Genomic DNA, 26,050 nt, shown 5'->3' on the forward strand with positions numbered 1-26,050 from the left:
GAAATCCACTTTCTCCCGCGCCTTGTTGATCTGAGGTTGGGGCAGTGCTGATGCGCAGAGGAAAACCTCATCCCTGCAGCATTTAGGACTTCACCCGATTTGCATAATGGTGACAGCCATTGCTACACTTCTGGAAACAGCCTGGCACAACCCTGTTGGGCAGCAGCAGGGAACCGTCCAGCCCTGGAGTCCCCACACCCTCTGCATAAAACGAGGCAGCAACCAACCTAGGTGCCTCCAATGCTACTGCGGTGCTGGGAAGGAGGAGGGCAGCACTGGAGTGACCCTGGACCAGGAGCTGTAACACCACACAGCCCTGGGGTAGTTTATTCAGCCCGTGGATGACCACAGGCAGCTTCATCACCAGAAAAAACACAGCACGGTGGTGGGGAGGGGGTTTCTGGATCACACTAACCAAGCAAAAATAAAATGGTTTATCTGGAAGTTTGTCTCCACGAGATGAGCATGCTTCAAAAAGACACATGCTCTGTGACAAGAGCGATTGGAGCAGCTTTCCACTAGCTGCTGGGATTCCAGGCTCGCCTAGGCAGTGTAGCAGCCAATGCCTCGGCATCTGAGCACCTTACCGAGAGGTTACAGAGCCAACTGAGGGACTTGCCGGTCTCCCTGCGCAGGGGGCAACTCCATCACAAAAGAGAGTCCTCAGGGAAAGCCCTTTCAGCAACTAGAAAGCACTATTTACTAACGGCTCCCAGCCTTCCAAACAGCAAACGGTCGAGCGGGGCAGTTCTGCTCCACGGAGCGTGACAAGCAGTTATCAGGAGGCAGCTCCCCGGGGACTCTGACCCTGCTATCTTCAACTCCCATTTCCACGCTGCTGGTAGCTGACACAGGATGCCGTGATCCTGATTTTCAAGCACCTCGAGTCTCAGCGGCCAGAGCTCATTTAACTGAACCAACACGAAGCAGCAAGTGAATTCCACCGCCCGCAGAGGCAGCGCAGTAGCGACGTTCCTTAAGGACCGATACAGTTCGTGAGAGCCTAAAACACCAACTATGAGATTTAAATCATTTATTTGCGTGTTCTGTTTTCACACACCTCACTCGAGGGACAGGAATTTATGAGAGAGCCTTATTCACCTGAACTCCCGGGTGTCAGCAACGGCAAGAGCCCGAGCGCTTTCCTGCCAGCCTTCATGCTTTACTGCAGGATAAGGCATTTCAGGGGAGCTGTACGGGCTGCTCCGGGGAAGCCTTGCCACAAACCACAGAGCTGCCCTTTGGGCAGCCAGCCACGTGGCCTGGAAGCCCCCTCAGGTTGCAGCGAGGGCGGGAGGAGCCAGTATGAAAATAAACCTCTGCGAATTATAAATAGTACAAAAGGAAACCAACGGCTGGTGCAGCCTGCCCCACGCAGCAGGGTGCAGCCCGCTGTCACGCGCCCCCCTCCACAGACCAGAAATCAGCCACAGGGTGTGCCTGGGGGCGGGCAGCTCCTCTCCAAGATGTGCAGCCCTCCCACGGGGTGTGCAATTCCGCATCGAGCTGAAGTGCCAGGTATTGGACCACGACATCCAGTCCCCTGAGCTAAGGGAGGGCCAGGGGAATGGAGCAGAACTGCCTCCAAACCAGAGGACTGGGGATGATGCAACACCTGGGGAAGTCCTTCAGGAAGGAATCATGCCTTTATTCCGCTTTCTGTCAGCCATGACTCGCCGATTGTGATTAGCTCTTGTGCTTTTATTTGCTTCCTTCTTCCTTCGTTCCTGCACCGTTTCCCGGTTCTGCCCGTGCCCCTTCACGTTCCCAACAACAGCAGAGCTGTCGTGCTTGTGCCTGCAGTGCACGGGGAGAAGGACGTCACAACAAGCACACTGCATACATAAAGAATGAAATGCACCATTTAAGAACAGACCTGGGAGCGAGGAGCTGCGCCGTCAGCCCCCGAGCCGTGGCTCACCTCAGCTCTGCAGGGCTTCTGCAGTGGCCGAGTCTCAGCGTCAGCCACGCAGTGACTCCACCCTTTTATGCTCTGAGGTTGTCAGTGATTACACTGCCCTGAAATCCCTGCGGGAGCTGTTCAGGCTCCGGGAAGCCGTGCTTTCCAAGATCCAATCTTGCACGGGGTTATGCCAATTACGTTTAAGGGATGTGCCACGCCATTCGATGAGATAGCACAACCAGCAGGGAAGTAAAAGCTGGGCAAGGACGTTACCACCAGCATGGTGGTGACCCTGAAGACAGGAATGCTAAGGAACAGGTACGGCTCCTCAACCACTCAAGTCAGCAGCAAGATATTCACTAACGCCAGCAGAGCTGTGGTTTCACACCCCCCAGAGGGAGATGTTGACTTACCCCCCCTTCCTCGCAAGAAAAGCCAGCCGCCTGGCTTCAGCTCTCTCCCGCAGCACGGCTGGGTCCTGCACGAAGTGGTCCTACCGTGGGGAGGAAGGAAAGAGGTCAGTGCTGGGGTAAACTCACCAGCATCACTCTCAGAGCGAGAGCAGGAGCAGTTCTGTCAGACCACGGAACAGAGAATTCATTATTCATTATATGGCAGAACCCACAGGGCTGCTGTCAGTGACGCTAAACACAAAACCTGGCAGAAAACCTCAGACTTCTTCCCACATCCTACCTCTGCCAGCAACACCACTAACACCCCCATCTCCAGGATATCCATGACAACAGAGCCTCAGTGACCCTGACACCATTCTGCTGGCATCGTCTGTCTACAGAATAAAGGAGATTAAACCTCTCCACGGAGTAAGTGTCATCACTCCAGTATGGCTAGCCTAGGAAGCTGTAGATAGCTGTACTCAGGGGACATTTCACAGTCCAGCACACCACAGAAGTAGCCTCTCTGGAAAGCAGCTCAGTCTCCGTGCTAACATTAAAAGATTCCCTCTCTGAAAGAGGAAATCAATTCCCATCATCTCTGGCAAACATTAACAGGTGAAGCTGGTAAGATGTACGATGAACCTTAATGCAATTCCAACAGCAAGCTAAATGTCACCTTTGGTCTTTCCTTTTCAGCTTCTTCCTCTTCCTCTTCATCCTCTTCCTCATCTTCCTGTCCTTCCTCCTGTCCTTTTGGTCTCAAGACTTGAGGAGTTGTGAATGGCCTGAGAATTAAGACACAAACAGCAAACAATGAAGAGAGCACAGCCACGAGTGTTTCGCTGAACAGCACAGCACGCCCTTTTCATTTCACAGCATTGCTTTCAAAAACACGATACACAAGTTTCATGGACTTGCCTCTTTTTCTGGAGAAAAAAAGATTCAGTAGCTAATATTTACTATGGGCAATTAACACACTCAAAATATTTATTTATTTATTTTTAAATAAATCCTGAAACCTTACAAGGAATTTCTCCAGGGAAATGACTGCTTCCTTTGGGAGAAGGGGCGCCAGGCACCCCACCAGGCATTAGTAAGGAGCAGCGGACTTGTACTTTGCTTTAGCTCACTGTTTAGGGAGCATCTATTGTAGCAAGGCAAACCCTCAAACATCAAGCTCAAACAGCCAGAAACACGTTAATGCTCAGAAAGCTTTGTGCTCTGAAACCACTAGGGCTGGCTGGTGGTTATCCAGAGCCCCAGTTCCACTGCTGTGCCCCAGTTTCACACAGGGGGAAATGCTTGGAGAGATCCATCAGGCTTTATGAATCACCCTGAACATGCAAAGCAGCACAAAGGGCCTGCAGGGGGGTGAGTGGAAATCCAGCACGTGCCTATAGCTCTTCTTTGATGTGTGTGGCTTTATTTTTATTTATTTAAATTCTATTGGGATTCAAATCCACCATTCTACTGCCAAGAAATAAACGTAGAACTAAATGAGTCTCTGTTCCTTCAAACCTATAGCTCTAATTTTCAGCAATAACATCCAATAATTGTTCCTGCTGCCTCTCTAGAAGCAGAGAGCACTGAGCACCTGAAAGACAGGAGAAAACTTGAGGACCACACTGTTAAAGGCAAACCACAAAAAGGATGTGAATTGGTTTCAACCTGCTTTAGGAGAAAAAAAAAAAAAAAAAAAAAAAGCAAAAGGAACCAAATCGCCTGCCAGATGCATTTTGGTTTTAGGCTGGAAATAGAGACATACTCATAACACACCAAAATTCAAAAGGTCACCTTCAGAAACGTTAAACCAGCTTGTAAAATGTCTTTTCTACCTCTAGCTCATATTTCTAAAACAAATATTCTACAAGACCCGTGCCAAACTAACCCTTTGCTCACTAAAAGCTGATTGCCTCCAGCTGCCAGGCGCTGTGCAGAGAGCTGTGCAGTCTGTCGCAGGCTGAATTCCAGGAGGCAGCATGAGAAGCCAGAGGGGACTGGCACAGAGTAAAACTCCACTTGTACCATTTCCGAAATTTCAAGCTTTTGCTTTGCTAACCAGCCATTTTACTTTACACTGCCCAGCTACACTCAGTCATCATCCCAGAGAGCCCATTTCCCCCCTGCTGCAGGGCAGTTATCCTATAAACAGAAGCACTGCTGAGTGCAGGTTCCAACACAATGTCAAAGTCCCCTCTTAGATCTGGACGCAGAGCAGAGGTGATGGCCAAATCCTGCAGACACAGGATGTGGGAGCTTGGTGACTTCCTGGGTGCACGCCACAGAACAGCTCCCTACCAACAAGGGAGAAGGAGACACCCAATATCCCTACACATGACAGAGAAAGCACCAGCAACAAAAAAATGAAATTCCCGTTTATTTTGCACACACTGAAGCCCCAGAACCTACCTCCTGCTGATCAGTTCATCATCCGAGTCAGCATCATTTGCCCCCACTTGGTTTCCATCGTAAGTGTCATCGTACTCGTCCTCATAGTCCTCCCTGTAGAGCTGAGCTTCCCCTGGCTGCACAGGAACCTCTTCCACGACCACGCTGTACTGGCTGTAGCGCTCCTTCTGCTCAGCGATCAGGCGCTTGTCGTTCAGCAAACTCCTGGTCGTCTCCTTCCCCCTGCTGCACTCCACAGCGTGGAAAGGAAGGGGCGGACAAAAAGGCAGCGTCAAGATCTCTGTAAGTTACTTTTTCTCCTGCTATTAAGTAGAAGCTGAAGCAATGAGTCCCACCCCAAACTTCACAAGCACCACTTCAGCCTTTCTATTCCCTCTCTGATTTGTACCGGGACTGGTTGGGCTTCTAAAGTCAGCCACTCCTGGCTTGGAACAAAGTCATTTTTAAACAGAAGCCCAGCAGGATTGCACAGTAGATAAGAACAGGAATTGGAGACTGCCACTGTCAGCTGGGACAGAAAGGAAGGTTTAACAGAAGGCCAGGTGCAATTATACTCGAGCTGAATTTTGACCAAGAGCCAAATAACACAAGGATTCACAGGAATCTTGAATGGCAGACTGTTAGGGTTAGGACACAGCCCCGCGAGGCCCAGAGTGCCCTCTAACACCACGCTGCAGTACTGTCTCACTGCAGCAGCATGCCTAGCTACACACTGCAGACCAGGGCTGCAAGGCCATACCTGTTCCCATAGCCTAGAACCTCAGCTTACAAAATATGAGTTGCAAAATATGAACTTAGATGGGAAGACCCCCCCAAAAATACCTGTGCAGCAAGTAAGGATTAGCACAACGAAGAGAAAAACAAAACAGTGGATCTGTGCTGCTGATCTAACATATCAAGGCACTGCATGTACAATTTTTTGAACGTTTAGAAGGCAAATAAGCAGTAGTCATTTTAAAGAATTAAAGACCAAGAAACAGAAGTTTTGGCGGAAATATTGAAGAACAGCCACTGAGATGCTACGTCTCAAGCTGCACAAGGAAGCTCTTTGAAGTCCTGTTTTTCAGACCAACCACGCACGCAATTATAGCAAAGCAATAGGAAATCCATGTTCAAGTATTCACAGGACAGTTTGCAGCCCCCAAAGTTTAGGAGAAACATGCATCAGCGATCTGTTTGGCATCTGGATATTACCAGAGAAAGAATCTTTCCAAAGCAAACCTTTTGTGAATCAAGAATGGGTAGACCTGTGTGATATTCTAGCAAGAACTGGGGAAGCAATCCAAGAACACTGATTTTTCTTAAGAACCTCAAGATACAGTAACATTATAGATATATTGCCTCCCTTCTCTTCCATGACTCATTGTTAAATGCCTGAAATTTAACTGCAAAATGCCCTACAGAGCATGTGGTTAGTTCACACATACCTAGGCGGGGATAACATCTCGTGTTGGTATTCAGCATGAGACCGAACTAAACATTCAATAATTGTTTCCTGCTGAGCTGGTCTGATGACTGCAGCAAAGCTGCAATGAAATGGTTCAGGCAGCAATTCCAGGAAAAACAGTGGGAAATTTTTTTCTGGTGTTCGAGACATGCTCTGACTTCAAGAGACAGATTCACCTGGTGATTACGGCTGGACATGCAGAAACAGCCGTGATCACCCTTCCAGATCAGCAAAGCATCACGTAGACACTATTACATTCATTTCCTCATGCCTGTTCTTCTCCTCATCCTGGTGTGGCTTTCTCCTTTATTAACAGTCCCTGCCCCAAACTGCTCACACTTATCCACACAGCAGCTAGCGCAACGGGGCCCATCCTGCTCTGGCTCTTTAAGCATTGTTGCAACACCATGCGTAGCAGCAGTGGCACTCTGAACAGAAGCAGAATTTGGAGAGGAAAGGGTTTTAAGGAGAACAATACGGACAGATAAATACAATCAGAGTTGTGCGCAGGTCTCAAACTGGGTTGGGAAAACTCTATTACCCAGACACCTGGGTTTCTTGCTTGTAGAACAAAGACGTCTACTGAAAAAGTTGCACTTTCAGTGCTGAAAGGACACACTCCTCATATTTACGGAGTTCTGAATGTTAAATCCCAGCGAGTAAGGTACCAGAGCTTACTCTTTGATTTAGAAAGATACAGTCAGCTTTAGGTGTAGGGCACACATTGCTGATCTCAGCTAGTTACCTTCAGGTTTTAAGAACCATTCAAAGCATAAATAATGAGGAGTCTGGAGTCCTGTGCAGAGTTCTCTCTGTTTAAGAATGGCTTTGAAATGAAGACATTGCCTGAGGGATGCCAGGCGATGCCAGGAACAGCAGCAGTAAGAGGTCACGTAACAGTATGGCAGAAGAGATGTCAGCTTTCTCAAGGGGTAGTGTTACCCCTGGAGAGAAGGCACGGCCTCCTTGGCAGCAGCCAGAGGGCAGTGCCGTGGGAACAGGGTCCCACGACCCAGCTGAGGGATGACTTACAACTTAGGAAGCTCCGCGAGTGATCTGCAGAGGGAGCTCCCCGCTGGGTTATTCCACAGACTGGGTGCACGGCGCTGAACCTGACCTGGGGAGCGCTCTCAGCAGCCACCCACATGGAATAAAAACCCAAGCACACCAGTGCACGACACTCCTACAGACGAGGTGTCTGCCTGCACTCTGAGCTGGCCAACATGATGTGGAGGGAGAGACAATATTTTGTCTCTCACAATACGGGCATTTCTAAAGTCTTTACCTTGTTCAGAGGAAAAAAATATTTCCTTGCCCAGTCACTGTAGTGCTGCTGCTGCTGAACTGTTTGACTGGACTTTGGGACAAAAGCGGTTTTCTCCTGATATTTGATGCAGCTTTGTAACCAAAACATTAAATGGGAGCTCCCAGGGTCACGCGGCTCAGCCTGCAGCCACTCTTATTTAGATTCCTTGTTCATACATACCAACATAAAGATCATACTTAACTGATTAGAGGAAAAAGCGTTCAAAAAGAATCTAAAACAAATCAAGCATATTATTGAGATACGGCTGACACTAGCAGGAGCCAAGAGGAAACCGGCAGGGAGTGTGGCACAGAACAAAATGCCAAACCAGGCAAAAAGTGAGGTAAATGCCTCTCTGCGGGGCTTAGAGCAGCAGGAACAAAGGGAGTCTAACCCCCCAGCGTTATCAGATTTGGAAGTGGATGGATATTGGAACTTCACTTGTATCTAAAACAAACCGTTGTGTTATCTCTGAGTCACAACCTCAGGCTAGTAGAGATGGTTGCTTTTCAGGTTTGTTCTTCAGTGCAGGTTTAACATTAAGACAAAAAGAACACAACATTACAAATGAGCTTGGCAGAGCAATTGCCAGCAGCGTACAGAGGAAAGGCAATTAGGAAAAACACTGAACTGAAATCAACCCCTGGTAGTATTCAATTTTACTTTCCCAGAGAAAAAGAGCAAAGAAGTGGGAAACATTTTTGATAAGCCTTAGCCCTGCCAACAACTTCCTGCAGAAACAAATCTGTAGGTTCATTCCTCCTGACAGACGGGGTTAATTAAAAATGCACAGTACTCACCGCTTGCCTTTTTGTATCCGAGAAACGTCCACTGAATCCCTACTGGAAATATCAAACTCATCGTTCTGGAAAACATTATGGCGGGAACTGAGTAGAGGTGTAGGGTCTGGCTTTGGCTGTCTGTAAAATAAATTAAAAGAGAGAGTGCAAACAGAGGTGAAGACGAGGAAAACCAACTCCTCTCCTTCCTAAGACCTTGATTTATCCTCTATCATTCTCACAGGCATCCACTGCATGCCATGATCCTCACTGTGCTGCTGGCTGACTGGGACACAGACTATAATCCCTTCGTTTCACTGCTGCAGTATGGTATGTGCACAACCACTACATGGCACTGGTTTCGGATAAAAGCCACCGTTTTTGAAAGTTACCTTTGTGGGGAAACCAAAAGCAATTTACAGAAAGCAAAAAGGAAATTATTTTGCTCATTAAAGGATAAGTTGAACTGTTCAAGAGCATGGATTACCTACAAGACTGGTCTCAAAACAGCGATTCAGTAAAGTCAAACGCTAAATATGATGAATTACACAGTGGCAAACATCGCAATAGTTTCCTGCTGCTGAATTTGGGATATTTATCTCTGTGGCTCTGTTTTAATTTTGTCTCAGAGTTCCAGGTTACGTTTGTTCAGTTTGTAAGTCAAAAAACCATTGTCTTTACATTCATTGTGTTGGTGCTGCTAGCTCAGCTGGGCATCCCAAAATGCTGCTGTGTTCAATTCCAAAATCAGCAGTGATCAGAACTGTACATTTGCTACGGAACTGACAGTTTTGTTTCAAAATGCAGAAGGCAAGAAAAAACATCCAGCTATATCTTCTGTAACTGCAAGCTTTGCAGTACTAGCAGAAAAAAAAAAGAACCTTCCAAAAACCCACCCCATGTCATTTGTGCCAGAGTCAGCAGATCCAACTCTAAGAGCATGAAGATTGTTGCAGAACTCAGATTTTTTTACGTCACTTTTTTGATAAAGACACTTTCCTTTTTTAATGCAACAATGAGGCAGTCTGCCTATTCCTCCATGAAATGTGAGCAAACAGCACATTCACATCCTGACACTTAGTCAGAAACTGCTGTTGCAGCACAAACACATGCTAGCAGCTGCAGACAACTAAAACAACTCAATTCCACTGCCAGTTACAAACCCTACAATCTCATGTACAACCCAGAGAAGCAAGCAAAAGCCTGGCAAGTTTGGAAATGGCAATTCAGATCCATTTTTATCTACCCTTTGACAATCTCCCTGGTTTAGCCTCATCCACAGAGCAGTAGCCTTTCAACCACTGTTTTGCCCTGCAGACCTCTGTTAGTTCCTTTGAACATGCCCTTTTCTGCAGGAGTACTAGCACCTGAACACCTATAACCTTGTCCTCTACAGCAAAATAACTTTTGGAGACAACAGCATACTACTGCTCAGCCCAGGCTAAGCCAATGTCCCTAGAACGGAATTTTAATATTTGAGAGTTTAATGGACAAGTATTTTCATCTCCCACCATAAAACATGACCCAGCATCTGCTGTACTGAAATGCTGAACAGTGAATGTTCCCATCTTGCGTAAGGACACAAGGAGGGTAGGAAGTCAGTGGCACATGGCAAGGAAAAGCTCTCTCTGCAGCTACCTACCCCAAGAAACTTTTCTGCTTAGAACTTAGAACTTTTCTGCTTTTCCCTTAGAACTTTTCTGCTACAGGTCTCTAACCTTCAAAAGGAAGGCTATTAAATAATAACCACAGCGTAAAATCAAAAGGCACTAAAACAGCACCAAAGTCCTGTCCCACACCTTCGCATCGTTCGGTCCAACTTCTCCAAAGATGGCACCAGCTTATCTTCAAGTATGTTGTTGATCACCTGCTCTGCGTTGTAACTGTACTCTTCCAGGCAGGCCAGGATGAAGCCCTCACCAAGGTCTGGCAGCAGGTCTTTCACTTGAGAGATCAGGGAGTCCAGCTCCACCCCTGACACCTTGGTAAGGGGGGCAGCAGCTGCACCGGCACACTACATAAACCAAACAGAATAGGTGGCATTACTGGAAAGCAGCAGCAGCTGGGGCAAGGTAGGCACACGTTAAAAAAGAGAGAGGAGCAGTCTTGGTTATCAGGATTTAAACAAAGAATTCAAAGACTGAAGTCAAAAGAAGAGAAAGCAGCTAAGTTGCTAATACTATACAAAGTCTATGATGGAGTTGGGCACATGACCACTTCTGTCTGTCCCTGAGTCAGCAAGAACACTCTGGTAAATCCTTTCCTCGGATAACATATGAAATACGCATTTTAAAAACGTGCACAAGATCTGCAATGATGAAACGTGGTATTTGACAAAAAAAAAAAAAAACAAGCAACACACAGCAACAGGAAACCCAGGCCAATGGGATTTCAAAGAAATTTAAAGATAAAGGCAGGATTCAGGTGTAGTTGTACTTGGTCTGCCCCAAAATTTAGCAAAGGTAAGAAATAGGATTAGATTCCATGCAACCCCAAAAGCTGAGCAAACCAATCCTCTCTTCACAGACAAAGTGAGGACAGAGAGGTGCTCTACCCACCTCATCCTCTGAGGCATACGCAGCCCCAAGCTTTTCTCTGTCCTCAGCAGTGCTCTCCACCACTGCTGATGCTCCATTAGATGCTGCTGGTGATGTTGGATCCTTAGTGACTTGTGCTTTTTTCCTGTCCACACCTTCCCAAGCACTTTCCACTGCTTGGAGGATATAGGCTGTCCTGGTTTCATCTCTAAGAGGACAGCATTAAGGAAGTTTCTCACGTTCTAGATGCTCCTATTCAGACCTCACCTTGAAGTAGCTATGCATTTTTCAGTAACTCCCAAGCCCGTGCCTACGTGGAGTTGAACCTGGTGACCTCCAGAGGTCCCTTCCAACATCCACCATTCTGTGATACTGTGATTCTCCCCTCTCTTTTTTTAAGAGAAGGTTTTTCAATCCTTTGTTGCTGGTCATTCAGCTTAACCAAAGGCAGCAATAGCGGAAATGCCACTGCCATGGAAAAATCGAAGAGTGTCCAGGTTTGCAAAACATAGTGAGAGCAAAGGATACAGCGTGGAGGATGCCTGCTGAAGCAGACTGACATCATCTTCAACGGGAAACAGCTCATCATAGTCACGAAGAAATCTAAACATGCAGAGGCAAGTTTAATCAGCTGAACTAAAGAATTAATTAGCTGCAGACCTGCCACATCCTGGCATCCCTGCTATGCCACTCTGGCCTCCTCACTGCTCAGGTAGCAAGAACGTGTACAGCCTCCCATCCACTAGGGAATTCCAGCACGTGCTATCCCGTCTGGTTTTGCCCCCATTACACTGCAGCAACACTTCCCAGTAACCCATCAGAGCCAGCTGTAACGCTCCTTCCGATGCTCAGAGCCATGAGCCAGTGCTGCATTATAGAGAAAATACGGTTTATGATTTGAACGTGAGCAGAATGACAGCAGTGCCAGGAGGACAAGATCAAATTCCCTGTTCTGCCATTTACTTTGCACCTTCAGCATTAGCACTTAATAACTTTCTGGTCTGATCACCCCAGCTGAAAAGCACAGATTAGTAATAACAGCCTAGCTTGTCAAGGTAGCTAATGACTAAATTGCTATCCTCCACTTTGAAAGTCAGGATTAAAGAGAGTGAAGAATAACATTCTTCAGCGTCACACAACATCCTCCTTGTCTTTACAATAAAGTCTGTACCGCAGTCGGAAATCCTCTCGCAGCAGCTCTCCCAGCTAGTTAGAGTGATTTCTAACTCCCAAATGCATCGTAACCCCTCATAATAATGTCTTGGGCAATTCTGGTGTAAAGAATGGAAGAAGAAGGCAAACTGACCCTCCCCTTGGGCCTTTTTTTAAGCCAGACTCACCTCCTTTCCTGAAGCACTGACGTGAAGATCTGTAGAAATTCTTCAATAAAAGGCTGAATATTCTCACAGCTGCATGAAACAATGGCACAGAGTGAAAAACTCAGCGGTAAGCCTACCACATTGCACAATCTCCACATTCTGCTCAAACTAGGAACGCTCATACATCAAGGCAAAATCCCATTTTAAAAGAGATTTCAGTTCACTTCTTGGCTTTCATTGATGCAAAGGGTCAATTAGAAACAAGCTTCTTTTATGGCTTCAGCAAACATTTCGGCCAGTTAGATCTAAAGCATTATCACAGTTACAATTACAAGGCTTGACAGACTTCACAAATCATTGTTTGATGCCTCAGACCTGCAATAAGCAGAAAAGGGTGTGTAGCACTTTTGCAATTGCACTGTATTATATGTCTTGGGATTACACCAGTGAACCTCCCAGGAAATATGTGCTCACTACGCAGGAACAGATGCCAAGCAAGCTCCTGCTGCAACCTTTCTGTTATAAAGCCTAAACCTTCCATTGCTGCTGATGCATCAAGCCTTGCAGCAGGACAGAACGCCCTTTGCATTCGGTCAGTATTAACTAGTAAGAAAAAGCAGAATGGGAGCCACGGAGGCCAGCAATCTATGAAACCTGTAAAGAGCACAAGCAAAGAGATCTCCCCAGTAGAGCACTGGGCTTGCGATCAAGATCCACATTCTTGGTCCCCTCCCAAAATTTGCAGCATGGTTTTGGGTCATTTCAGTTCTTTCATTTATAAAATAAGGGTAGTTACACTTGCCTTCATTTTGAAATTACTCACACAGCTATAGCTAGGAAGTACTTATTAGTTAACTATTTGCAAAATAGGAAAAAAATCAAGTAGATGGCTAGTACTACGAAGCCCAAACACCAATACCTGCTTTCTAAGATGGGCTGCAGACACACTTGGTTTATGAGGATGTGAAAAGCTTCCATCACTTTCTTTCTGGAGTGTGAAATTCTCCTCCACAAATCAGCAAAAACACTTCAGAGAGAGCAAAGAACACATTGTTGGTGTCAGCACAAGAAATCCGAATCTTTAACCTTCCTCTAGAGTTATCCCTCTAGAGGAGGGATTTCATTAGCTGAATCATTTATTTGCTGCAAGGACCAGAGATTAGAGTCATTCCATACTCACTACAAAAAATCCATGCTCTAAATAAAGTTGGTCTCAATCGCCAATTGTCCTGACAGCCAGGCTCATGATATATCAACTGTATCAGCACAGCCTGTGCTTTGAAATGCAATGAGACCAGTCTACACAAAGAGATATCATTCCCATTTTCACACTTTGTTACAATTCGGATGCATCTCCCATCAAGTTTCTTCTTAGACAGCAATGAAAGAATCATTAGTCACCCCACTGCCCAGGAAAATTTGGAATTAGAAGAGCTGCCTCTTCAGAGCTCTTTGAAGCAGCATAAAAAAAAAAAGAGAGAGAGGAAGACTTTGCAGAGGTGGGCAAAGCAGCATGAAGTACGTTTTTAACTAAGCCCTGAGAGAGTCTTACTGAAAACAAAAGGCAAGTCTTCGCAGACATTTTCACCTGTTATCCTCATAATGCCTCTTCTTAATTGCAGACTCCAGCTCAGGAATTGCCAATTCATAAAACGATGCTAATCTGTAGAAAGAGGCAACAAAACGTAACTATCAGCTGAGGTTTCCAAAATCATTTGCAACACTAAAAAACAAATCAAACGCTTAATTTCACTCCTCACTAGCAGCCCTCATTGGCATTACCCATTTCGCCATTTGTTTCCTGAAACACAAGTAAGCAAATACACAATAGACAAAGAGCAGCAGCCTGAGGAAACAATCAACGTATCTTTAAAAATAAAGGCAAAGAAACGCATTTGAAAAGCATCCTGCTACTAAATAGAAAAACCAATCTGCTCAGCTGAGAAAAATCTCAAGCACAAATTCACAGTCTGCAAAGAGCTGAGTCTGTCCCAAGACAACCCCTCCCACCCCAATATTCTTGTGGCCCTACCTAAAAACTGGTTATGAAACAGGGTGCGATTTCCAACAAAGTTTTATTGGTCTTGCTATTTGTCTCTGCTGTGAGTGAGCATTTAGATGAAGGTATCCAACATGCAGAAAGCTTAAGAGGATGTTTCAGTAGGATGGACAGAGAGGAAACAAAGGTTTATCTGGTCTGGTTTCATGGTTTGTGTCAGGCAGCCCACCCAGACCCTTTTCTTCAGGGACAGAGCATCAAGAGATGTGGAGAAGTGTGTTCTCACAGAATAATAACCAGTGCTGCTTCCTGAGTGGCTGGGTGTTACAAAATAAAAGGTTTACAGCATTTTGCGCAAAAGCCAAGCCTGCTGAGCTGATGAGCAGGGCCTCCATGGGAACATTACATCCACGTTTCATATTAGGTGCCAAACACATTAAATGAATATCCTTGAGGCAAATGCAGCAGAAGCTGGTTGATACTTTTAGTCATGGAGATAAATTAGCACGTGCCAACAATTCAGGCCCAGACTGGTTCCAAACATGACACGCAGATCAGTTTTCCCTCCCCATACTCCAAAGACCCGGTGACTAGTCCATATTGAGAAGTAATGAAAATGTTGCTGCTGTCCCACTGCAGAGATCAAGAGTATTTTAGCACATCTCTGACATCAACAGCGGAATAAAAAGCAAAAGGCTTTCCTCCTCTGAGTAACCAAGCGTGCAAGCAGCACTGCTTGCCAACTCAGCCACCAACAGCCCACCAATCTGCTCTCCTTTCAATAACTGACTCGACAACAACATCAGAGGATAGAAGCCTACACACCCTGGAGCAGCATTACTCAACCTGCGGTCCATAAACCACTGACAGCTGCAAGACTTCAGAGGTTTGCAACAGGATTGGAAGCAAAAGTAAAAAGAAAAAGTGTTCGTTCACACAAGTAAGCAAAACAAGGGAATTAAGTGGAATAAATTAGCATTTCAGTTGGTCCTAAACAAAGTGATGGGAATCCACCAGGTGATCAGGGGACTTAAAACACCCAGAGCAAGCTGGGAAAGTGTCACTCAAGGACTCGCAGCCTCTGTGGGAACACTCTGCTGTCTGGTCCTTGTGACCATCCTGACTCACCGTCGCTGCAAACCAGAGCTGGGCAGGGAATTAGCTGTCAGCCCAGCTGTGACAGTGCTGGCTCGTCACCCTCTCCAAGGCACTCAGCTTTTGCCAAAGCTCAGTGATATTCTCTAGCATAAAACTTAGGCATAACAACAAAAAAAAAAAATGTTTATTTTCAGACCTGGATGGACTGTTGTTACTCCAAAAGTCTTTCTACTTCCTATGTTTCAGGTCCTACAGCAGGAAACCATTTTCATATGCAGAGCTTTTCTGCTTGTCCCTCCCCATTCTTTCCTTTCAAAAGCACGCTGGGTTTTGAAATTGTCATGGTTGCCTGACCCTAGGATCACTCATGGATACAATGAAGGTGAACATTTAACAGAAATTCTAGGCACCCCTATAATATTTTGTTATCTACCTAGAGCCTGTGTATTCCCACAGGTCTGAACCTAGCAGTCTTTAGTTGCATTTAATCTGTACACTCTTGTCAATAAAGGCACTGGGACAGGATACTGCTGCACATTCAGTATTTTTACTTCACCAAAATAAGCTCTGTCTGCAGCCCAAGATGTACCTGTAGCAAAACTCGTGTTTTTGAAAGGTCTGGCAAGCCAATGGGAAGACATCAAGAAATGCCCAGAGTGTTGTGCAAGTGTCACACAAGTACAGCACAATATCCTTCAGCTCCTGAGAGAGAAAGAACAATTATAGAGAGAAAAAGCACACAAGGCTTCCTAAAAACACGGTATAACCCACTCCACCCGGGACACATCATGCTCAGACCAAGTCTTTTTTCTTGATTGCAGGAAGAGAGCCTGCTATCAACCATAAGCACTTTGTTATTGGGTCTGCAGGCACAGAGACAACACCTCTACTACAACTTCTGTCCTTTAAAGATCTACAGTGCAATCCTGACTGCTTGCTCTTGTTAAAGATTCTGTTAAATCACACGAATCCTCGTCACTTCCTGTTCTGGACAGTGGCTTTGCCCTTTATATATCCTCCACATGCATTATTTTTCCCCATCTAGCTGAAAACACCGCAAAGCAATATTACAGGAACTCAAGAGGTGATTTCAGTGGTCCACTTCAGTGCAAGATGTGTTCCCAGGATAGCTGTAACAACCCCCACATTACAGACCATATGACCTGTGTCAGCACCCAGTACACAAAAAAAAAAACAAAACACAACACTATTAATTAACTACAGTTAAGGTATACTGTTGCTAAACAAACATTTCTGAAGAAAAGACCAATTCTGATCCCTACCAGGATCACTTAGAGATTTGTCAGATGCTGTTACACTGCTTATAAGCTGGTTAAGTGAAAAAAAAAAAAAGCCACATTTAAAAAGAACTCATGATACGATGGATATGCTTGAAACGCATGATCAAAGCAACAAACTCATGGTGGAAAGGCTTTCTCATCAAGTCATATGACAAGCAGAGAAACAATGACACACTGACATGCTGTACGAGCTACATGGGAACAGAATGACCCTCTGTGGTCTCAGTGCTTCACAGACCGTTCAGTCTGCAGGACCACAAACAGTAAAGGGCACGGAGCAACAGTTCACCTGGAGGGGCATGTTCCCGGGAGTCACATTTACTCTTTCTTCCAATTTCTGGGGCTCAGCAGAGGCTCCTTCACACTGCAAGCCACACTTATGCAAAATGTTGTTGAACACCTAGAACAAGAGAGCAGAAAGGTGTTAAAAAGGACTGGGGAAAGCAGTGGGACATGCCTTACCTTATTAACCACCACTTCTACCATCATCTATACAATATGTGACTTTACACACAGCACAGAGCTGTGTATAATGAAAGTTGCAACAGATTCTTGCAGGCTGCAGCAGGAGGGGCCACACCACTTCTGAAATTCCACGGGAGTTGCAAGCAATTCAACTGCAGCTCTACATGTTGGTGGTGCTGAGACAGGGACTGTAGCTAACCCAAATCCTCAGCTATGTGAGAAAAATCAGCCAGCAAGGTCTGCCAAGACCAACACTGTGAAGTCACCCGGAACGGGACTAGCCCGTCTTGCAAGGGAGCAGTGGGACAACTTGGAAGTTACCACCACCTCCTGCTCCTGAGCTAGTGTCAGAGGCATTCCTGCTCTCTCCTCTGAGGTTAGCAGGACAGATTTTGTGGCTCTCGTTTATAAATGAAGACTCTGTGAGAAAGCTGACGGAATTAGGTTCAGGATTTCTAACAATCTCTGGTGTAGGACCAATTTAAAAGCAACTCTCTTCCAATCTCAACCATTCCGTGATTCAGTGAACTCTTCTTCATTGGTACCTTTGGAGACTTGTCAAAACCTCCTCCCAGAAGTGAAAGGGTGGCTAAAAGTACTTGAGTTACATACTTGGGGTTAATATTACAATTCCACTGGGCACATACTCTCCTAAAACCCGCACAGGTATCAACTCCTTTCATTAAGGAGTGCAAGCACATCAGCAGTTTAATGGATTAGTAACGGCACACCTTTGAGCTGTCACATCCACACATCTGAGACGCACTTTTGTAAGGCAATCCCTTCCAAGAGATTTTTGTTTGCTCCTAGGAACTCACAGCATTAATGCTAACTCTATGTCAAACCTTAGCTACCTCTCACTGTGTTATTTTAAGTTTTAATGCTTCCCCATTCGGGGGAGACAGGAAGATCAGTTATTTACTGTTTGAAAAGCCTAACAAAAATTCCTTGAGATTAACTGCCAAGAGAAGGCCTGGAGCTGAAGGAGGGTAACAGGAATTAGTGATCAAGTTATGGTTTCCAGTAAAGGTTCAAATATTATTTGAAGCACTTGAGCATAAATGAGATAAAAAATAAACATGAGAGCTAGAACAAATACATTCTGCTTGCCTGTGACCACATTCACTCCCTCCCCACATCCCCAAAACTACACCACTGTGCTCAGCCCTGGGCTGAGCGAAGAAGCAGTACCTGGAGGACAGTGGGCAGGGTTTCATCTAGGTCACCGAAGTAACTTGGCTGCTGAGTGAAGATATTTTCTGAGAAGAGAGGGTGAAGGAGACGACTTCCCATTAGTTCAGAGAGTCATGCCAACAAGCAAATTTACACCAGAAGACAGACTTTTACTACTGACACCCCTCGTCCCATCCAGATGTGGGTAACCCACATTTAGGACTTGGGCACAGATTCACTTCTCGACTCATGCACAGCGCCCACTCCTACAAAGCTGTCCCGTCAGCTCCTCAGTGAGACTGGAGGGCTGCTAACAAAAATATGCACAGCAGAGCAGAGCAAAGGAGATGTCAGAAGATTCACGCCTCAGGCGGAATCGATGAATAATGCAAATACTATCGTTAAACATTCCTAGCTCCTTTGTTTAACAAATGGAGTTGACTTTTAATTACTGATAACAGTTCAGCATACACTGGAAAATGTTCTGTAGAATATTTCTTAAGGGTAATGAGGCTTTAGTAATACCTGCTATTATATTACCAGGACTTCATTACCTTTACAAAATACTCGACTGAGTAATGGCACACCATAAATCCTGACCAAGGAAGTACAGAGGCTGCCTCTTTTCCTGTGAATTACTGTTCAGACTACGAAAATTAACAGAGTTCTCCAGCAAGGACAGAGCACGGGTAAGAGTTATGAGACAGATTTCAAAAAAATTTATTCCTGGAGAAGAACCTAAAGTTTATCAAGTTATGAATTGCACTGCAGAACTGCTCACGCCATTACTCTTGCCAATATAAAGCAAATAATCAGGTGAACAAATCATTGGTCACTTAACATGCAGCATTACTGCGTCGCACCCCAGAGGGTACGTAAAATTCAAATGAGGTTTCACACACTTGAGTCTTCTGAAGGATATTTTAATACCCAGATAATTTATATTGCACATCTGAAAGAGAACTATCTATCTTGTCATGCTTCCTTCCCACCTCTGAGGCTTGACAGCTAAATTTAGAGTGAAAATTAGTGAAAAAGGACAAAGGGATTCAAAAACTCTAAGCTTCTAAGCTTTTCTGGTCTGGAAATTTGGCTGTGTCACATGATTTCTAGTGCTTCTCGTGCTAGTTTACTTGGAAACAAGACAGAAATAGCCACCAAAGAAAGGAAAATATTTCATGGCATGAACAGCAGGCAAATTGGGCTATCATTTAGGAACAAAGACTCACTTAATCCAAGGTTAGGTACGCTTCCACCTGTTGCTCAGGTGGATGTTAAAGATCACAAGTAGCTCTCTTGGGAAGAGAGCATGGGACAAACCCAGAAGCTAAACCAACACGCACTCTCTTCGTTACCAGATTCTAGTGTCCAAGGCTGAGCTGTTGCTTAATATGCACTTGCTGCTGCGGGTGACTCTACAGATGCTGAGATATCTCGGGATAAGCACAGCTTAAGCAATGCTCTGAAGTGCTTTGCAGTTTGAAAGCACTACATAAATCAATGCCTGCATTGAAATTTCAAGTTCTCCCACTTCATCCACCAGTAAGCTGCACAGCCACACTATCAGATTTTGCAGAGTATTCACAGTCCCCTCACGCTGCGGCTAAGAACAACTATGTGTTCTAGTTGTTTTCAGAGCAGTGACATTAGTATAAAACCTCATTTGTTGCCTGCCATTCTAGGCAAGCAAAAGCCTTAACGCAACGAGCTGTTCCTTGGTTTCAACTAACCGATCATCTTCTGGAGCAGGGGACCATTTCCCTTTCCAAAGAGCACGCAGAGATCCAGAATCTTAGGGATGTCGAACAGGAAGTTGTTGTAAATAATTTCTCCAAAGACTGAGGGAGTGATGAAGTGATCCTACAAAGAAAAAAAAGTCACATAAAGGAAACTCCATATCTTACTTTACAAATGTCATTATAACACCGCAGCTCTTGTTAAAACATCTCTAAGATGTGCATTGAAGGCTCTGCTTCACTGGAGGCAGCAACTCTGTTTACACCAGTTTCTGCAGACCTTTCTATCCCCACATTCCCAGCTGCCTGTCACTGCCACCACACCATGCCGCTGGCCTTGCACCTCTGCTTACACAGCTAAGCTGTGCCCTGAACTGAAGCAATCGACCTAGAAATTAAAACAAAAGGCAATTGTTTTATGGTTGGTTCAGTTCTCAGTCCTATCTCACTACATGGCCAAATAAACAGCTGGGCTGACACAAAAAAGGCTCTGCTCAGGAGTAGGAATAAGTAGCCAGGCATGGGAAGAGCTTAACTGGCATGGACACTGAAAAAATCCACGTGAAATCCCAGCCCAAGGTTATTGGTATCCTGGAAAAGAAGAACCGAGGCAACGAAGATGACTGCACCAGTGACAAGAAGTAGGAAGGAAACAGAAACTGCAGCTCTGTAACCTGACTGCTAAAATCTGTGTCCAATACAAGACTCACCGCACTCAAGGAATTTCTTTTCAAATTCTAGATGACAAAAATTCCATTGTCTGTGACACTGGAAAGCAAGCGAGCTAAAACGCAATTTTGGAGTCAGTGATTTTCAGAAGACAGATTTGCCTGGGATGGCAAACGTTTTCAATCACAGAGAAAGGCAGCGTGCACATTTTCCCTGCCAGAGCAGAAGGCCTGGGTTTTATGCTGGCTAGGTTCAGTTTCTAGAACTGCTGCAGACTGCCTGCATGACAACAGACCATTCATTCTCTTCAAACTACTCAGCTATGAAATGGTTTCAGATGCTTGTCTGCCTCATTGGGGTGGTAAGATTTAATCAGATCCCGGAATGAAAGACACCATAGAGGTGTCGAGTATTTTTGCTGAGGCGGTGCCAGCTGCAGGCTCCAGCATTCCTTTCACCTGCTCCCTCCCTGCTCCGACTCCCACCCCAAACCCTTTCCTCCATGTCCCAATGTCACCACGGCGATAATCACACGAATCACCGCACCGCCAAGTAACACCAAGTGAGCCAAGGAAGATATCAAGGCAGTAATTGCCACAACACAAGGTGCCTCATCCTGCCCAAAGGCTTGTGAAAATTCCACGGCCGCTCATGGGAGTCGCACTCACACAATTAGGGATGAGTACGCCTCTCAATTATGATGCCAAGAAAACAGTAATTTGGAGCAATTTCTTTGTGCATCCAAAACACGGAGAAAGTTCAAGCAGAGTCGAGCGTTAGCACAGATGACGTGATGCTGCACGGCACAGGGGAACCGAGGCAGTGAATACTCAGCCACCGGCAGCCTGCAAAGCCTGTATGCCACGCAGCCACAAAGGCCAGCTTGCTCTTTCTTCTCTCACCCCAACGTATCACAGCACCACAGGGCGCTAACCTGCTATTAGAGAGTTGTTTGCCTGGATCTCCTTCCTAAGAAATCATCACATAGTTCAGATGCCTCAGCTCTGAGTGGTTATCACCTCCACACAGAGCAGCAGGCTGATAAAAATAGACAGGGAGAGGAATGCAGTTAGGACATGCAAATAAGAATCACAATTAATTTCTCCAGTTGCCTTTTTTCCTAAGCTACACAGCCTGGAGTGCCTGTCAGGCAAGGAAACGTTTACCTTGGACTCCTTGTGAGTGGACATTCTCAGGAAAGTCAGGAAAACGCTCCGATGGAGGCGTTTCTGCATGTCGTTCACCTCTGGATGGCAATCCAACAACACATCAAACTTGCGAGGAGCATGGCTCAGGTAGGAATCCAGACACTTCTGAAGCGTCTCATCAAATATCACCTTGCACAGCAGAAGGCGGGGGGGAAAGGAGGGAACGGCACAGTCAGAGGCTGCACTCGCAGGCAGCCCAGTTAAACCCAGAAGCCAAAACACTTCAGGTTCACCCATCCATGAAACACAATCAAACTCTTCAAATCAACAGTGAAGAACCTACAGGGAAATGCTACTTTATCTGCAACCTAAGGTGCAGTAACTAAAATGCTTGATAAAGGACATACCAAGGATACAAAAGTCTTTATGAAGATGATTTAAAATCCGTGCCTTTTGCCAGCCCCTAGACCATTCACACTTTTCCTCCAGCATCCACGAACAATTATTACCTGGCACCAAAATTTATCATGAGGCAAAGCCAGGAGCCAGTCCAGGTCATCTGCAATGAATTTCGCTCGCTCCAGGAATTCTTCCACTAAGGCAGGATCTCTGACAACAGGTGGCGGTCTGTATAGCACAAAAGACCGATCTGCTTTTATTTCTGGGTGCTGCAGAAAGCCAAAACACGGTATTAAAACCACGGAACGAGTGACGGGAATGCCCAGTTACCATCTGCACTGCTCGCTGAGTTTTTGGAAACTGCCACAAAAGCCCCACTTGGATAAAATTTGTCACTCAGTTCCCTGACAACTTCCAATTTTCTGATTTTTAAAGACAGCAGATCAGCAGCTTTGTGTCCTTCCTTTTCGGCGATGCTTTCAGACCTCTGCAATTCAGCAGATGATGCTCCTTGCACTCTATTAACTGAAAGCCTTGCAAAGCAGCCCTCCCACACCTCCAAAACAAACAGCAGCAGCTTAATGTCATGCCTTTGAAATGCTGTCTGTGCCCTCTCTGTTTCCTCCAAGCTACTTCTCGCACAATGTTCCACAAAGTCACCCCAATATGACCACAGTATACAAAGAAGAAACTTCCTCTTCCCCTTCCTGAGGGAAACTTCCTCCACATTTCTGGAAGAAAAGGCCAGCTGCGGATGTCATTTTGTGCATGATTTTGGATGTTCCTACTTAACAGCACAGGCAGGCCACTCTCGTGCTAGGCACAAGCACGAGGCAGAGACTTCCAGTTCCACCCTGCGGTTCCAACCCAAAGCCAGAGGGCGGGAGAACTCAGTAAGCACAGAGTTCTCCTGGCTCTGAGCTACGCTGCACGCAGCCTGCAAAAGCTCCCAGAGTGTTCTCTCCTCTACAGCAGCTTCCATTGCTCTCCAGCCTGCTCCTTGAAAGGATGAGGAGTTTGAGGACAACACCATTTATTGCCAATGTTGAACACAGCTGAGAATTTTTGTTTAGATGGTGGTTAAATGAAAACTCACTACCTGAACGTAGTAAAACAGTGTCTTGAACTGGAAAGCTGTCCAAATTTCCCCATAACCCAGGCCAAAGACCAGTTTTACTGAGGTCTCAATATATGACAGCCATTTGTTCAAGGCCTTGTTTGGCTTTCAGGAAAAACACAGCTCACCAGTGCCGGTAACGTTCTCAGCTTCCCTGTCTTGGGATCCTTTTCTGTCAGCTGGAGTTCATCCAGGGGCAGGGCTGGCATCGTGCTGACTTCCTCCTGACCACGGCAAACAGAAAAACAAAAGCAGCACAGGATGCGTGTTACAAGCTCGGTCAACCAAAGAGGTCACAGCCCCCCCACCCCGTAACACACACGGCGGCTGGAAATACGCCCGCACAGAGCAATTTTCAAACCACCCTAATACCAAACCTTTAAGGAACACCCAGGAGCCAGCTGCACATGCCTCAGAGGAAACGTGTAACACGGTGCTGTGCTTCCATCCCTAGCAGGGAGGCCACACACATCCCCGGGGACAACAACAAGCTGGTTTATGGGAGCTTCACCTTTAAACTTGGCTCCTGAAGAGCTGTGCAGAACTGCCTGCTTGGCAGGCTGTTTTAATGCCTGGAGCCTGTCTCACGAACTGGAGAGGCAACCAAAAGACAGCCTGCCCACAGACTACCAAAAGGAAAGTTTCGGTTCCTGCGTGGCAGATTCCTTCTGTACTCAGCCACATCAGGGACATTGCGCGAGCTCACAAGACACAGCCTCCCTTCCCCTGCCAGTGTCCTGCGTGTGCTCAGAGATCCACCTTTCAGCTGTCAACAGCATTTGTAGACACAGAAGCGTTTTGATCAGTGCTCTGAAACTGACTCTAAGTCAAACCTTAGTTGTTGGAAAGAAATCTGGCGTGCCTTTTTAAAAAGCTTCAGATAATAATAAAAAATGGGAATTGCCAGATAACAAAGCCTTCCATCTCCTCCATTCTATACCATTGTGATCCCTGTGAAGTGGCACTAAAATGTTACGCTGCTGTTAAGATCTCACACCACGAGTGTCCTGATGCGAGTGCTCAGCTCCGTTCCCCCAGCCCGTGACAAGAGGTGTCTGCACCGAGCGGCGCTGAGCCTGGAGCAACTTTTTCACTCCCAGAGAACGGATTTACACCACCTCACACTTCAGGGCCCGACGTTTTCGTGAGAAAACCGAAACGAAAACACCCGAGACCGGCACGGCTTGGAAAAGCAGCGAGAACCCTTTATGCGGCTGGTGTAATTTTGGGGTGAACACCCCAAATGGCAGAAGCGAGGGCTGGCAGCACGGAGCGCACCCCCCCCGCCCCTCCCCCACCCCCCTGAGGCACCTCAGGGCCGGCCCCGCGCTGCCCCCACGGAGGCTCGGGCCCGGCCTGGAAGGCCCCGAGCGCGGGGAGCCCTCCCCGGGAGCCCAACACACGGCCCTGCGGCTCCCCAGAGCGGCACCACCGGGCTCCGCCACCCGGGGCGCCCCCCGACACCCCCGGTCCCAGCCCCCGGGCCCGGCCCCGGTCCCCGCCCCGTCACCGTGCGGCCGCGGGCAGCCGGCGCCGCGCTTCCGGGATCTCCGCGGCTCTTCCGGTGGCGGCCGGAAGTCCGTGGAGGGGAGGCCTCCACAAGGCGAAGGGGTGGGGAGTGGGGCTAGGGGCTAGGGGGCGGGGGCTCACAAAGCCACGCCCCCTCTCTCAGGCCCCGCCCCCTCGCCCCTTGGGCGGGCCGTCAGAGGGGTGGAGGGGAGGGGAGAGGGAGGGGGGGTCGCTGCGCTCTGCGGCTGCCTGATGGGAGGCTGTGGGGAGCTGGGGTCGGCCACTTCTCATCGATAAATAGTGATAGGATCAGAGGGGGTGGCCTCGAGCTGTGCCAGGGGAGGAGGCATTTCTGTCAGAAAGAGCAGATGACAGAGTCACAGAATTGTCTAGGTTGGAAGAGACCTCCAGATCATCCAGTCCAACCTCTGACCTAACACCAACCAGTCCTCCACTAAACCATATCACTGAGTTCAACATCTGAACGTCTTTTAAAGACCCCCAGGGATGGTGACTCCACCACTTCCCTGGGCAGCCCATTGCAATGCCTCACAACCCTCCCAGTAAAGAAGTTCTTCCTAATATCCAACCTAATCTCGAACGTCTCCTCCAACACTAAAGACCCTCTGATTCCAGGATTCCCTGTGCCCCTCTGAGGGACACGTCTGTAACCACATGTCTGTCCCCACACAGGGCCATGCAGGGGACCACAGGCAACCTGTAGGTACAGCATCCTGCCAACAGCATCAAAACAAAACAAAACAAAAAAATATTTGGGACTTTGCCTGCACCCACAGCATTGTCTTTTAGGGGGAGGAAAAGCACAGTGCAATCCTTCGAAAGGGAACCAGCTGGGCCAGCAGGTCACCCTGTCCCCAGGTGGGTCTCAGTTGTTTTAGAGCTAAAGGAGAGCCCTGGGTGAAGGGCCCGGGGAGGTGGCACAGCCAGCAGCCCCCGTGGCCACGCTGCCCCCTTCTTCAGCTTTATTTTTGGTTTTGTTTTTGTTTCTTCAGCTTTGTTTCCCCTTTGCTGCTGAGGGAGGTTACTGGATGCCACCAGTTTGACGCTGCGGGACAAGCTTATTTCTTGTCACTTAATACGAGCTCTGTTGATCTTAATGAGAGGTCACGTTAGTCAAGCTTATAAACTCCAAAATCAGACGTTGCTCAGCCTGCTTTAATCACCTCTGGGATGAAAGAGAGATGAAGTCTGGGACTTAAAGCATCCGACTCTCACTGCCATACAGATGCTCTCTGGCATCTCAGGTCTCTCCCCTGGCTGCAGGGACCTCCTCCTAAACTTCACACAGACTTGAGATGACCACATCGTGCTCTCTGTCAC

At 46.8% G+C, this 26,050-nt stretch overlaps 1 protein-coding gene across 2 annotated transcripts; it reads right to left on the reverse strand.

The window, feature by feature from the left end:
• Window positions 1-1,018: 1,018 nt before the first annotated feature.
• ASCC2 (activating signal cointegrator 1 complex subunit 2) lies at window positions 1,019-24,814 on the reverse strand. 2 transcript variants are annotated; one of them, XM_084539122.1, is made up of 19 exons: window positions 24,711-24,814; window positions 23,329-23,424; window positions 22,194-22,352; window positions 21,703-21,873; window positions 19,862-19,991; window positions 18,150-18,217; window positions 16,783-16,893; window positions 15,782-15,894; window positions 13,684-13,758; window positions 13,015-13,122; window positions 12,117-12,185; window positions 11,305-11,379; window positions 10,798-10,984; window positions 10,039-10,253; window positions 8,261-8,380; window positions 4,708-4,932; window positions 2,975-3,083; window positions 2,317-2,396; window positions 1,019-1,797 (listed from the first exon to the last, which is right to left on the reverse strand). In XM_084539122.1, the coding sequence occupies exons 2-19, from the start codon at window positions 23,407-23,409 to the stop codon at window positions 1,629-1,631; spliced, it is 2,265 nt and encodes a 754-aa protein (XP_084395248.1). In that variant the 5' UTR covers window positions 23,410-23,424; window positions 24,711-24,814; the 3' UTR covers window positions 1,019-1,628. The 2 variants fall into 2 exon arrangements, with proteins under 2 accessions (XP_084395248.1, XP_084395249.1); XM_084539123.1 differs by lacking the exon at window positions 24,711-24,814 and adding an exon at window positions 24,512-24,620.
• Window positions 24,815-26,050: the final 1,236 nt, after the last annotated feature.

This window comes from Aythya ferina (genome assembly GCF_964211825.1).
Source record: "Aythya ferina genome assembly, chromosome: 17".
Taxonomy (NCBI): domain Eukaryota; kingdom Metazoa; phylum Chordata; class Aves; order Anseriformes; family Anatidae; genus Aythya; species Aythya ferina.